Source organism: Otolemur garnettii, unplaced genomic scaffold, assembly GCF_000181295.1.
Source record: "Otolemur garnettii isolate 467f Iridium unplaced genomic scaffold, OtoGar3 scaffold00030, whole genome shotgun sequence".
Classification (NCBI taxonomy): domain Eukaryota; kingdom Metazoa; phylum Chordata; class Mammalia; order Primates; family Galagidae; genus Otolemur; species Otolemur garnettii.
The window spans coordinates 5,435,574-5,449,620 of NW_003852425.1; the positions used below are offsets into that span (position 1 = coordinate 5,435,574).

The following is a 14,047-nucleotide window of genomic DNA, read 5'->3' on the forward strand; positions in this document are numbered from 1 at the left end:
GCGGGTTCCTGGTTCAGCTGCTGACTGTGTGCTCACGGTGAGCGGGTTCCTGGTTCAGCTGCTGATTGTGTGCTCACAGTGTACGGGTTCCTGGTTCAGCTGTTGACTGTGTGCTCACGGTGAGCGGGTTCCTGGTTCAGCTGCTGACTGTGTGCTCACGGTGAGCGGTTTCCTGGTTCAGCTGCTGACTATGTGCTATTTGTACTCCGTGAGGTTAGGCTTCCTCGTCTGTGCTGTGCTGGGTTAAGACATAAGGATTTATGTCTATTTATTCCTACCATTAACATTTTGTAATTTTTTTCATTTCATTCTGTCATGAATACTTAGAAATCTTGTTCCTCTGCCTCCCGAGTCCTTCTGTCTCTCCTGTGTGCCATTAGGGAGACTCACTGTGTCTGATTGCTGGGTGTCCTGCTGAAAATAAAATGGTCCTGCCAGACAGCTGTCACTTTTATTTTTGCATATGTTCTTTTCCACTGTTACATGGTGTGCTTTCACAGAATGGAAGATGACATAGGAAGAGACTCATTTGTCAAGATCCTGGAAGCTGGCTCTGTGGCTTTCATTTCAGACCTCAGGGAGGTGACCGAGCATCTAAAATGCTCAGGGCCTCCTCGTGGGGCTGCAGCCTGGGGAGTGTTGCCAGCATGGCCTCTTTCCTGGACTCTGAAGACGTTTCTTTGTTAAATCCCTTTTACCCCATAGTTCTTCAGGGCTTTGGTTTTGTTTTTGTAAATAAGCTTCAGGTATGTTCCAGAGCATGTCTTTTGGGCAAGGCTAGGGAATCTCACCAAAACTGATGATGTTGTTGCTGTGGCAAACTACACTAATTTCAGAATGACAGCCTGATAAATCAGTTATTCAGGAAGCTCTGGAAAATGCTTATTCTTATAAATCTTTGTTTTCATTATTGTGTAATTATTTAATAAATAGTTCGGGATGGGTTATGATGATTATTTTTGGAAGACTCTGATTTCTGTTTCTGTTGTACGTGTGTATGTGTAGTGTTTGTGAGAGTGAGTTGCACAATCTGATGGCAGGTGATACTATTTGAATTGTGGCTCTTCTGTTTACTTAGAAGCCGTAGGAGGAGGGGTTCTGGAAATGATAAAGAATCAACAAAAATACCCTATTTGCATATTTACAATTTTGACCAATCTAAGCATCATTGCCTTGTTCTTTTTTCTAGGCTGTTTTCAATCTGCTATGTATTCTTGACCCTGTATGCTTAAGGCCAGCAACTGCCAAGTTAATAATGATAATCATAGTTGATTTTCCTACCTGCTTATCAAAGGCTATAGAAGATAATGAGTACAGCCTAATTAAAAAATTCTAGTAGGTCTTTTTTAAACTTAATTTCTGTCCACTTGTGTGTGTTTGTTAATGAATGTGTTTCAACAGGAAAAGCTTTCAAAGGATATTGATTACCTTATTGGCAAGGAGAGCCAGGTGAAGAGTCAGATTTCTGAACTAAACTTGTTAATGAAAGAAACAGAGGTACGTGATAAACCGATATGCATGTTTTTCATTTATTCTATTTAGACATTCATTTTAAAGCTTTGAGGATGTGATACGAGCTGGGGAAAGAAACATGAAAAATAATGATACTGGGAGATGGAGGAAAGAATGAGTAACTCTTTATGTGGCAGTTAACAAGGTTTCAAAAGTAGTATATACAGGAAATAATAGCTTTTACAATTATTTGTACTTTAAAAAATTAGCAAATTGTTCTTAAAATGTGCACTATGTGGATAGGAGGACCAGTGTTATTTAAAATTCTGGATATTCCTGAGTATGTAACCAACATTTGTTCACCAAAAAGCATGTATTAGAATGGTCATCTATAAAAAGTACTAAAAAGATGAGACTACAGTTTGCTGTTAGAATCGAGGAAGGGTTTAGTGCCGATAAAGGGGTTTCAGGCTGGCCTCTGGGAGTGCTGGTGCTGTTCTCCTACCTAATCAAGATTCTCTGCTGGATGCTGGATACATGGGTGCGTTTATAAAGATTCATTGATCTTTACGCTTACATGTAGATTCTTCTGTTTGTATATATACTTCAGTAAAAATTAGAAAAAGTTACAGCATTTTAAAAATGCAGTGAAAGAGGATAAGACTGGGTTATTTGTAAATTCCAAATATTCTTCACTGATTTTGACCTTGTTCTTTTCTCCATCTGAAACAAAGTTGAGAGCCATTACTCTTGATCACTTTAGAAATGGTAATTAAATATAATTTAGAAAATATCCTGGCTAGGATGAGACTGTTAACTTTTTGAAGAAAATTTTTTCCGACATAGAGAGCAATGATTAAGAAATTACATGAATTACCACCATTACCAACATTGCTTTTGTTTTTAATGTCACTTTCCTGATCTTCACCGATGGCATTCCCCACCCTAAGTAAGTCATTTTTTGCATATAATTTAAAGTGGGATTGTCTTTTTCTTATTTTTGTCTGGTTAAGACACAGACTCTTGGGAGTTTGTAGGAACTTTTTCATGCAGAGCACATCATCCCCTTGATAGCTGGTTGTTTCAGGGGCTGCGTCCTGGGTCACGGGAGGCTTGTCCTCACTCTGCTGGCTCAGGCCTCTTCTCCTTCTGAAATAAAGGAAAACCCAGGGTCTGTCTTGGTTCTGTCATCTAACTGTTTAAAAATTGAGGAACTCAGATGTCAAATATCCTTGTAGACATGGACTCCCTAGAACTCTGGGGACATGATGAATTTGTTTGTGCCTTTGGCTTAAGTAGCATTTGTAAATTATTATTAAGAATCTTCGGCTAAGGCAGTCGCAGGTCGCGGTGCAGACATGGCCAAGTCCAAGAACCACACCACACACAACCAGTCCCGAAAGTGGCACAGAAATGGCATCAAGAAACCCCGATCGCAAAGATATGAATCTCTTAAGGGGGTAGATCCCAAGTTCCTGAGGAACATGCGCTTTGCCAAGAAGCACAACAAGAAGGGTCTGAAGAAGATGCAGGCCAACAATGCCAAGGCCGTTAGTGCACATGCTGAAGCTATCAAGGCCCTTGTAAAGCCCAAGGAGGTTAAGACCAAGATTCCAAAGGGTGCTAGCCGTAAACTCAGTTGACTTGCCTACATCGCCCACCCCAAGCTTGGGAAGCGTGCTCGTGCATGCATTGCCAAGGGTCTCAGGCTCTGCCGGCCAAAGGCCAAGGCCAAGGCTCAAAGGAAGGCCCAATCTGCTGCTTCATCTGCAGCTCCAGCTTCAGTTCCAGCTCAGGCTCCCAAAGGTGCCCAGGCCCTCACGAAGGCTCCAGAGTAGAGGCATCTGTCTGCCATGAGAACAAAAGGACTGGTGTGACCTCTAGGCTGCTGTCTATATGGGGCTGGGGTCCTCTTGTGCTATTTGTACAAACAAACCTGAGGTAGGAAAAAAAAAAAGAATCTTCTACATGAATTTCCCTCCATTCTAGACATTTATTCAGTGGTAATACTGTTTTTTTTATCTGTAATTATACTTAGCTGGAAAAGATCTTTTTTATCTATGGATGTGCTTTTTCTGAGTAAAAGTTGTCAGTTCTTGGCTAAGTGTATTTGATGCAAAGCTTTTGTTCTAAAATTTCAGAGTCAGACAAAAGTTTTTTTCTTTACAATATCTGGGTTTGCGCTTGTTGAATTCTGATAGTTTTGGCATCACATAGATCAGATAGAATCATGTAGACTTTGTGAAAAGACATTTGAATTTAGCAGACGAGGTAATGCTTGCTTTGTTTTATCGCAGTGTAATGGAGAGAGGGCTAAAGAAGAAGCAATTACACATTTTGAAAAGCTCTTTGAAATTCTGGAAGAGAGGAAGTCATCTGTTTTGAAAGCAATCGATGCTTCTAAGAAACTGAGATTAGACAAATTTCAGACTCAAATGGAGGAATATCAGGGGCTTCTAGAGAACAATGGGCTTGTGGGATATGCCCAGGAAGTGCTGAAGGAGACGGACCAGTCCTGCTTTGTCCAGACAGCGAAACAGCTCCACCTCAGGTATTCTCCTCCTCTTAACTTCACATCTCCTCTGCAGGGTCATTACCCACCTGTGTGTATTTCAGCTTTAACGCTGAGTGGGGGTCCATGATGCTGTGTTAATGTGAATGAGTTTTGCTTCATTTTTTTTTTTTTTCCGCGGTTTTTGGCCAGGGCCAGGCTTGAACCTGCCACCTTAGGTATAGGGGGCTGGCACCCTACTCCTCTGAGCCACAGGCTCTTCCCCTGCTTCATTCTTAAATGTTGTGTAGAGCGTGGGTTTTCTTTTGTTAATCACGTTACAGATGCTTAGTCTGATTTGCCTTTTTCAAGAATGATTTTCATGTAAAGTATCTATGTCTGCAGAATACAGAAAGCTACAGAATCTTTGAAGAGCTTTAGACCTGCAGCTCAGACGTCTTTTGAAGACTATGTTGTTAATACATCTAAACAAACAGAACTCCTTGGAGAGTTGTCCTTTTTCTCTAGTGGTAAGTCTTACTGAAGGCAAAACCACAAGCTTTTAGTCTAATTTGCATTCTGTAAAAGAACGGGAAGTCCCCCGAGCCTGACGTTATGAAGCAGCATTTCAGTCCTGCAGGCCCAGCACGGCGTCCCGAAATCATATCCGTTTATGATTGGGTAACTATGTTTTTATGCACAAAACAATATTTTATCCTTCTCTTAAAAGGGTTCCAGTCCGATTAGATAAAGGTCCACTCTAGTGATCTAATTCTAATTATAGTCACATTCTGAGACACTTGGGGTGAGGACTTCAACATGTGAATTTTTTAGGGGGGGACTGTTCATCCAAGCACTTGTCTTGCTGCGTTCCTCAAGAGAGAGGTCTCCTTTTTCCCCTTTCTCACCTCATTCATCTCCTAAGGTTTCTCTTCTGGGGTAGAGAGCAAGCGTAATCTTTACAAAGATATGCCTGTGGTCCAATTACTACGTTGGTTCAGTTTGTGAATTCGTGCATTCATTCAAAGGAAATTTGTCTTCAGACTCTCAAAGATTACTGTGATCTCCTTTCTTTCTAAATATATCCCTGAATCTGATATATACTTATTTATTATGACTATTTGGATAGATATTTGCTACTATATAAAATGCTGATTCTATTTTATACTCTATAGTCTGGCTGATTGATAGTCCTCCGTTTTTTCCTACATATATATATATTTTTAGTAAGCTGTGTTTGAAACGAAAAGAGGGAAAAGGATATGGGGTAAAGCATAGTATTTATGTTATCCTATAATTTGTTCCTTATTAAAAAAATTTTTTTTAATGTATTTTGTATGACCTTCCAAGTCTCATCGTGGCTGCATAACATTCAGGGCAATGCACATGCATGCTTGCTTTACCTTACTCAGGCTGCAGCTGGGGTGTAAGGAGCAGAGGGAGACTTGTACTTTTCACTGCGTATTCTCCTTGTGATTTGACATAAGTGGGCGTGTACGGGGAGGTGTAACTTCTATAACTTTTATGGCTTGAGCTGTTAAGCTTAGGAATCTGTTCTATGGGAAAGAATATGCATAGGCACAGGATTTAGCTTTATTTTAATAATTGTAGTTTTATAATTGTATTTTTAGTGAAAAATTACAAGACCGTTTCCAAGAGCAAACAGTGAAATGGTAATATACCTAGATAGTAGCATACCACTGAGTGAAAACACTGGCAGGATCTGAACTGAATGGTCCCAGGGGTGGTCTTTGGTTACGTAAACATTTTCAATGGGGACCCATTACATATCCATTAATTTTTTCTTACTAAAATATGTGTCATTTATATTAAGAAAAATTAAGTCTATTTGCAACTCTATAGAGTTGTTATGTGAAAGGAAATTTTATAATATTCACTGAGAGTTTGTTTGATATACTCACCAAACTTAAATTTAAAAATATTAAAATAATCGTTTATGGGAGGACATAGATAAAAAATTTCAAGTTCAGGGCTGTTATTCAGTAGGTGGAAGGCAATTTTTAAAAAAATTTGACTTAACAGTGTTTCAGAATTAATAAATATAAACACTTGACACTGTAATCAAGTCAATTTTTATATCTTATTTTTCATTTTTTTCTTTTATTTATAAAAAATATACCTTTATATTTATTCTTTTTTCTTACATGTGGTATTAGAAATTTGGAAAATTCTTGGACCGTCTAGAAGTAATTGAGTATTATCAAAACATCGTTTTCTTGAGGAAGAACGTCAGGTTTTGAAGGAGCAGTATTTTAACCTTGTTTTCTGTTTCATAATTCTTCCAGGCATAGATGTGCCAGAGATCAATGAGGAACAGAGCAAAGTTTATAACAATGCCTTGATAAATTGGCACCATCCAGAAAAGGATAAAGCTGATAGCTACATTCTTGAGTATCGGAAGATTAATAGAGATGATGAGATGTTGTCGTGGAATGAGATTGAAGTGTGTGGCACAAGTAAAGTGATTTCAGAGCTTGAAAATAACAGTATTTATGCTTTCAGAGTGAGAGCCTACAAGGGTTCAATATGTAGTCCTTGCAGCAGAGAATTGGTTCTTCACACTCCTCCAGCTCCAGGTATTGTGAATATTGGGAATTTAAAAAGCATAACATTGAAAGAGATCCTGATAAAATAATCCATGTCTCCATGTAGACCTACATTAAAGCAGCTCTTGTTTTTAAAAGATTCCAGAAAAGTAGCTTCCATACACAGGTAGAATTTAGAAATGAACTAAATTCCATAGAACCTCCGTAGTTGGCCACCTCCCTCCACTGATCACTTCCTTAACTTGACCCAGTTTTTCATAGAGTAGATATGCACCACATGTACTTATCAGTGTAGTAGGCCTAATTCTGTACGTTGACCTTCTCCGTATGTTGACCAGTTTGTTGCAGTCTGTTGGGTGGTCAACTTAGAGGTTCTGTTTTACTTGAATTTCACCTTGTCCACTGAGAATAGGGTTAGATTTTAACTGACACCAGAGGAAAAAACATGAAGACATTTGAGAGAGTAGGGCTATTAAATTGGAATTAAAATAAGCATGAATACTAACTTAAAACTTTTGAACTAGGTGTTGGTAGGTCACACTTGTAGTCCTGGCACTCTCGGAGGCCAAGATGGGTGGATTACTTGAGTTCAGAGTTGGAGACCAGCCTGAGCAAGAGTGAGACCCCATCTCTATTAAAAATAAAAGTAGGAGCCGAGCATGGTGGTGGGTGGCTGTAGTTTCAACTACTTAGGAGGCTGAGGCAGGAGGATCGCTTTAGCCCAGAAGTTTGAGGTTGTAGTGAACTATGATGACACCACTGTACTGTAGCTTGGGTGACAGAGCAAGACTCTGTCTCAAAAAGAAAAAAGTTTTGAATAGTATAATTCTGTGTTTTTTAGTTGTGGAAGCTTCTGAAATATGAGAGATAGTTAGATATTTTTAAAATTTTATTGTATGATTCCTGAAATATAATTTTGATTTAACCTGGTTCTGATTTGCCTGGATTTTCTATCTAACTTGGTGATTCTCAGCCCCTGGGATGGTAGGCATGCGTTATAGAACCACATGGACGGCTTTTGCTCCCCATACTGAAATCTCCTCAGGCTCAGCTCACCCTCCCTCCCCTTCCAAGTTAAAAACTACTGAAAACTACTGAAACCGAGCACACAGTGCCTGAAGATTTTTATGGAAGGAGACTGACAGCCAACTGATGGACTAGTTGATAGACACTACAACTCTCCACGGCTGAGGGCCGTTTAGAAGCTTAGCAGGAAACCTTTTCCCTGTCAGTCACTGCCTCCCAGATGCCGTCAGTTGGTTTTTAGATATTATTGCTGCCTCCGTATTCTTTTGTGGTTTAACCATGTTTTCTGCACTCTCCCCTCCCTTCCCTTTTTGTTCAAAATAGAAGAGACTTGTTTTTCACACACATTGTGGCTTTTAAAAAATAAGAATATAAATGTTACTATATATGGTTGGCTAAATCTTTTTGAATTTTAATAAAATCCAGTAGCTTTAGGATGAATCTGCAAGTATTAAATAAATATTTCATGCTTAATGCTCTTTCCACTTTTCTAGTCTCTCTGACTGAAAATAGAGGAAAAAGAAACCCAGATGTAGCTGCTGTTTCAGCAAAATAGTGGGGGGTGAAGGAGGACAGGAAGTGTGAAGGGGTGTTTTCATTTTCTCATCAGAGCGATAAGAATAGGGTAACCCTTACATTTTTGGTGCACGCTGGGAGACTGGAGATCGAGAGGAAGCACGAAGAATTATGCCAAGACCAGAAAGAGTGGTCAGGCTGTATGTGGGGAATAGCGTTAGTTCACTAGCAGCCATTTTTTTATTGTAATATGATACAGATAAAATTTACCATTTTTAAGTATTTATGTCAGTGGCAGTAAGCACATTCACAGTATTGTCTGATATCACCACTCCCATCTCCAGAGTTTTTTCACCATTCCAAACGGAAACTCTGTACCTTGTAAGTGATAACTTCCCTCCTCCCAGAGCTTGGGAACCTCTATTCTACTTTCTGTCTCTGCGGATTTGCCTATTCCAGGTACTTCATGTAAATGGAATAAGGCAATATTTGTTTGTTTGCATCTGGCTTCTTTCTTTTTTAAAAGTTATATTTGTTTTAGAATATTATGCAGTACAAATGTTTTGGTTACATAAATTGCTTTCGTACTGAGTCAAGTTAGAGGTGTTTTCCTCACCCAGACAGTGTGCGGGGTGCCTGTTTGGTGTGAATTTACCCATCCCCGCCCCACTGCCACCTGTTTGATTTTTGGTGAGTAGTATTTCCATGCGTGCACGTACGTGCGGATCAGTTAGGGCATCTGGCTTATTTCAGGCCCAGCCATACTGGGGCGTGTAGCTGGATTTCTTTCTTTTTAAAGGCTGGGTAATAATGCATTGCATGTGTGTGGTACATTTTCTTTATCACTGTTTCCCCACTGGCCACAGGCCAGCGTTACGCAGTGATTTAAGTTGATAGAGGCGATGGGAGTGGTGTTATCTCCATTCTGTTGATGGGAAAATTAAAGTTTAGGGCAAACTCTGGTCAGACGCCTGAGCCAAGGAATTCAGACCAGGTCTCTGTGACCCCAAAGGCTGCGCTTTTTTCTTTTAACCCCCTGCCATGTTTCTCAGGGCTCTTGTTAATAATGTGTTGGTTAATAAGGAAAAGGTCTTATTAAAATAGCAAACATTTTCCATATTTATAAAAGTTAGGATAGATATTTGAGAAAAGATAGAGATATGTATGAAAATATATAGCCCCTTACTTTAGGGATAAAAGAACAGATCTAGGGGTATAAAATATCTATGATTTGTTTTATCTATTCCAAGTCATAAATGTTCACATTTAAAATATTTTCAAAGAAAATTTTTTTGTTTTTTGAGATTTCAAAAGATTTTCATGTATAGAGAATATACGGGAAATTATTGCGAAGTTGAGTTTTGGTTTGTCGTAGTTGTTTGGTATCTGACGCCTCCCTTACTCATCTCTTTCCAGTAATATCTATTTGAAAAATCTATCAAATTTAACCTTAAACTATAGAAATGCTAATACATCATGTTCAGACTGATTTTAATTGTAAGCTCTCTTTAGTTTTCAGTTTCCTCTTTGATGAAAAATGTGGCTATAATAATGAACACCTTTTGTTGAACTTGAGGAGAGACCGGGTAGAGAGCAGAGCTGGCTTTAATCTGCTCCTGGCTGCAGAACGGATCCAAGTGGGTTATTACACGAGCTTAGACTACATCATTGGAGACGTTGGAATCACAAAAGGGAAACACTTTTGGGCTTTCCGTGTGGAACCATACTCATACCTGGTAAAAGCGGGTGTTGCTTCTAGTGATAAACTACAGGAATGGCTCCGCTCTCCCCGAGACGCAGTTAGTCCAAGGTAGATTCTTTTCTCAATGTAGAATTTGATAATTCTTTTCAAAGTAAATGTATTTTATAAATATATAAAGTAAATATACTATATAAACATATACATATAGTTGGTTAGCAAGGTAAGCCCAAAAATAGATTTGAATTTATTTATTCCATTTGGATTATACATTTCTTTGATTCAGGTGTTTTGGCTATGCCATGTGGTCAATTAAGAAAAGGAGTCAAAGCCAGGGGCAGGGTCTCTCCCCTGTAGTCCTAGACTCAGGAGGCTGAGGCAGGAGGATTGCCCAAACTTAGGAGTTTGAGGCCTGGTCTGTGCAACATAGTGAGATGCTCATCTCTAAAAAGGAAAAAAAAAAGAAAAGAAAAAAGGAGTCAGGCTGAAAAAAGGAGTCACACATTGAATAATGATTTAGCTGTTATTTCTGATGCTGTGAGGAAATAAATCTATTTGGATACCTGTGGAGTATCCAAAGTCTCACAGTTTAAAATTTTTTAAATCTTTTACATGTTACCTAAATTATGTGATAAAAATTACTCACATACAGTGCCTTCAATTGCCATACTTCACAACTGGTATTAAGTTGTTCTTTTGTTATAAGACAGAGTTTATTTAAACTTCCCCATAAGTCCTTTACAAAACTGGGTCACGGTAGACATATTTTCAGAACAAAGAATTACAGTTTCTTAAGAGATTGACCAGTGGAGATAGTATAGTTCTTTTAGAGGGAGTAAGTTGAATTAGCCTAGACAAAGAATTCTTGACCTCTTGTGCAAATAATATCCCCAGGTTAACAGTCTGAATGATAGGAAAAACATTTTGAACACAGATGAAAAATTAACATAACATCAAATATTTTAATAGAGAAATGGTTAACTCAACAGGACTAGAAGTTGCTCTGGGCAAGTCAGTGAGTGAGGGGTGAGAGCAGGTGGACGTCCCACACATTACTGTACCTGTGTGCTCTATAGACTCTATGACATGTGAGTGAGGGGTGAGAGCAGGTGGACATCCTGTACGTTACTGTATCTGTGTGCTCTGTAGACTCTATGACCCATTAGTGAGGGGTGAGAGCAGGTGGACATCTCACACATTACTGTATCTGTGTGCTCTGTAGACTCTATGACCTGTGAGTGAGGGGTGAGAGCAGGTGGACGTCCCACATGTTACTGTATCTGTGTGCTCGTAGACTCTATGACATGTGAGTGAGGGGTGAGAGCAGGTGGACGTCCCACACGTTACTGTATCTGTGTGCTCTGTAGACTCTATGACCTGTGAGTGAGGGGTGAGAGCAGGTGAATGTTCTGCACGATACTGTATCTGCATACCCTGTAGACTATGATGTGAGAGTGAGGAGTGAGAGCAGGTAGATGTCCCGCACGTTACTGTATGTGTGCTATGTGTGCCCTGTAGACTCTATGATGCGTAAGTGAGCGGTGAGAGCAGGTGAACGTCCCACACGTTACTGTATCTGCGTACCCTGTAGACTATGATGTGAGGGTGAGGGGTGAGAGCAGGTGGACGTCCCACATGTTACTGTATCTGTGTACTCTGTAGACTCTTATGATGTGCTCAGACTGCACTACCTTTATGATAAAGTATTTTTCTTTATTTAACAAATCAACCTCACCTTATTGCACCTTTTAATTTTTTTTGCCATTTAACTTTTTTGTAATAACACTTAGCTTAAAACACAAACATCATACAACTATTGAATATATTTTCTTTATAGAAATATTCTGCAAGCTTTGTTCTGTTTTTTAAATTTATATTTATTTTTTACTTCTTAAACTTTTTCAAAACTAAGATACACATTAGCCGAGGCCTACACAGGGTTAGGATTGTCAACATCACTGTCCACCTCTTGTCCCACCTCGTCCTAGGAGACCTGTCATCTCCTGGGATACCTGTGTCTTCTGGAATGCCGCCTGAAGGACCTGCTGGGACTGTTTTACAGTTAATGTTTTAAATAAGTAGAAATAACAATGAACAGTATAGTCTAATAAATACATGGGCCCGCGTGGTTTATTATCATAATCAGGATTATATCCTGTAATTGCTCTTTACGCTCATACAGCTGGCAGTTCAGTAGGTTAATACTGGTATCTCCTCAAATGTGAGAATGATGCATTGTATTACTACAGTGCAACGGCCAGGACATCGCGAGGTGATAAACATTTTTTAGCCCCATTATAATTTTATGGGAACGCCATTGCGTGTGTGGTCTGTCATTGACCGAAACATCAGTAAGGGGCACGTGACTATATATAATTTTGTGCTGTCAGTGTCTAATCTTTGACCAGTTCCTTTTTGGTAGGGCAGAGTTATTAATAACTTTTAGGCTCTTACTTTTATCTAGGTGAAAGTGATGTTTCATGAGAGAGAACTTTGGGTATAATTCTAAATGGCGACATGCCGCCTTGATATATTTTTTTTTTACTTCATTATACTAGAAAGCTTTTGATGCAAACATAATTTTAGCATTCAATCAACATATATCATCTTGTGAAAATGTTTTAAAGACACCTGAAGCCCTGTGGATGAAGATACAGACCCTTTGTTTTTGCTGTTACGTTTTAGGTATGAGCAAGACAGCGGCCACGACAGCGGGAGTGAGGACACCAGTTTTGATTCTTCACAGCCCTTTACGTTAGTTACCATAGGCATGAAGAAATTTTTTATACCCAAGTCACCTACTTCTTCTAATGAACCTGAAAATAGAATTCTCCCCATGCCAACAAGTATCGGGATTTTCCTTGATTATGATAAAGGCAGAGTGAGTTTCTATGACATGGATCACATGAAGTGCCTGTACGAGCGCCAGGTGGACTGCTCGCACACCATGTACCCGGCCTTTGCGCTGATGGGCAGTGGAGGAATTCAGCTTGAAGAACCCATCTCAGCAAAGTACCTGGAATACCAAGGAGACATGTAGTATCAACATCTGATGTGACTTAGGATGGAAATTGCGAGCAAAACAATGCCTTAGTGTTAACCCTGGTAACTAATTACATATCGCTAAGTATTCTGTCGCCACACTTGTTACTGTGTGTGTTTCTTCTTAGAACTTGGGCAACTCCAATAACCTTGTCTCTTCCATGTCACTGTTCTGCCTTTCACGAGTGAGGGGAATGAAGACGTTCTTTTCTGGTTAATACTGAGATGATTCACTTTGCAACTGGATTTTCTTTCTCTTTATGCACAAGAAATAACTTATTTACGTCAGCTGGTGTTGCTGATACTTAGCAACACATTGGTTGTTTTCTGGGCCGGGTGGGGATACAAAGTATTTATTACGCTGTTTTTTATGTTTGGTTTTTTTTTTTTCATTTTTGTATCATGCCTATGTCCTAAAAGAAGATATTTTTTAAAATGCCTTACTTACGGATAGAAAGTAGTGCTAAAGCAATGCCTCTTGCGTTTGTTTTTGATAGGAAAACAAAGTTCTAGATAGGTGAAAAGAAAAAGGTCATAAAAACGGTAGCAAATGTAAGTAGAAAATTATGTATTTTATAATGTGTAACTATTAAAAGCATATTGCCTGGGAAATTAATACTACTGTACTTATTTTTTCCCCCCAAGATCACAAACTGTATTATTAAGGGCATTTTGGGAGTTCCCTGTAACACCTGTTAACCAGCATGGTGAATGGTTTCTTGTCGGAAACACAAATTCTTGCCTAACACATGCAACTTCACTTTATATAATTTTTTTTCCAGAAAATTTATCTTTACTTTTTCTTACTCTATGAAAATATGTGTGCTTATATCAAAGAATTATTTTTTAGAAATATTGATGAAGACTGACTGATACTGAGATCATATTTGTTCTTTGGCCCTCTTATTATGTCTTGTGATTTTCGGTTTTTGGCACAGATATTACCTATCAGAGTTTTCTGGTTTATGTTGACATGTTTGAAAAATTTAAGACATACAGGGTGGACATAAAGTTCGTGGGCAGTTTACACAAACTTTATATCCACCCTGTATTCTTAGCCTAGCGTTAAATATATTATAAAATAGTTTACAACGTATTTTATGTTTAACTGTTCAGTTTTGTGGCAGTTTCTATGGTTCATTGTTTGGTAATAAGCATTTGTAATATTAGCAAGTAAAAATAGAAATTTATTTAGGCTTAATGAAGATCGTAAAACTGCGTGCACCCTTTTTGAAAAAGTTGAAATTTCTTTTA

General features: G+C 38.8%; 1 protein-coding gene and 1 pseudogene across 2 annotated transcripts in view; both read left to right on the forward strand.

Moving 5' to 3' along the window:
* LOC100946823 (E3 ubiquitin-protein ligase TRIM36) overlaps positions 1-12,919 on the forward strand; it is a 32,160-nt gene extending 19,241 nt beyond the window's left edge. The window contains exons 5-10 of the mRNA XM_003788909.2: positions 1,402-1,497; positions 3,750-4,003; positions 4,349-4,473; positions 6,250-6,540; positions 9,565-9,862; positions 12,437-12,919. Of these exons, the coding sequence (XP_003788957.1) occupies positions 1,402-1,497; positions 3,750-4,003; positions 4,349-4,473; positions 6,250-6,540; positions 9,565-9,862; positions 12,437-12,791 (1,419 nt within the window). The 3' untranslated portion in view covers positions 12,792-12,919. The remainder of the gene's footprint in view (positions 1-1,401; positions 1,498-3,749; positions 4,004-4,348; positions 4,474-6,249; positions 6,541-9,564; positions 9,863-12,436) is intronic.
* Positions 2,788-3,290, forward strand: LOC105886906 (annotated as a pseudogene). Its single transcript, XR_001161251.1, has one exon. The product of XR_001161251.1 is annotated as a 60S ribosomal protein L29 pseudogene (transcript).
* Positions 12,920-14,047: the final 1,128 nt, after the last annotated feature.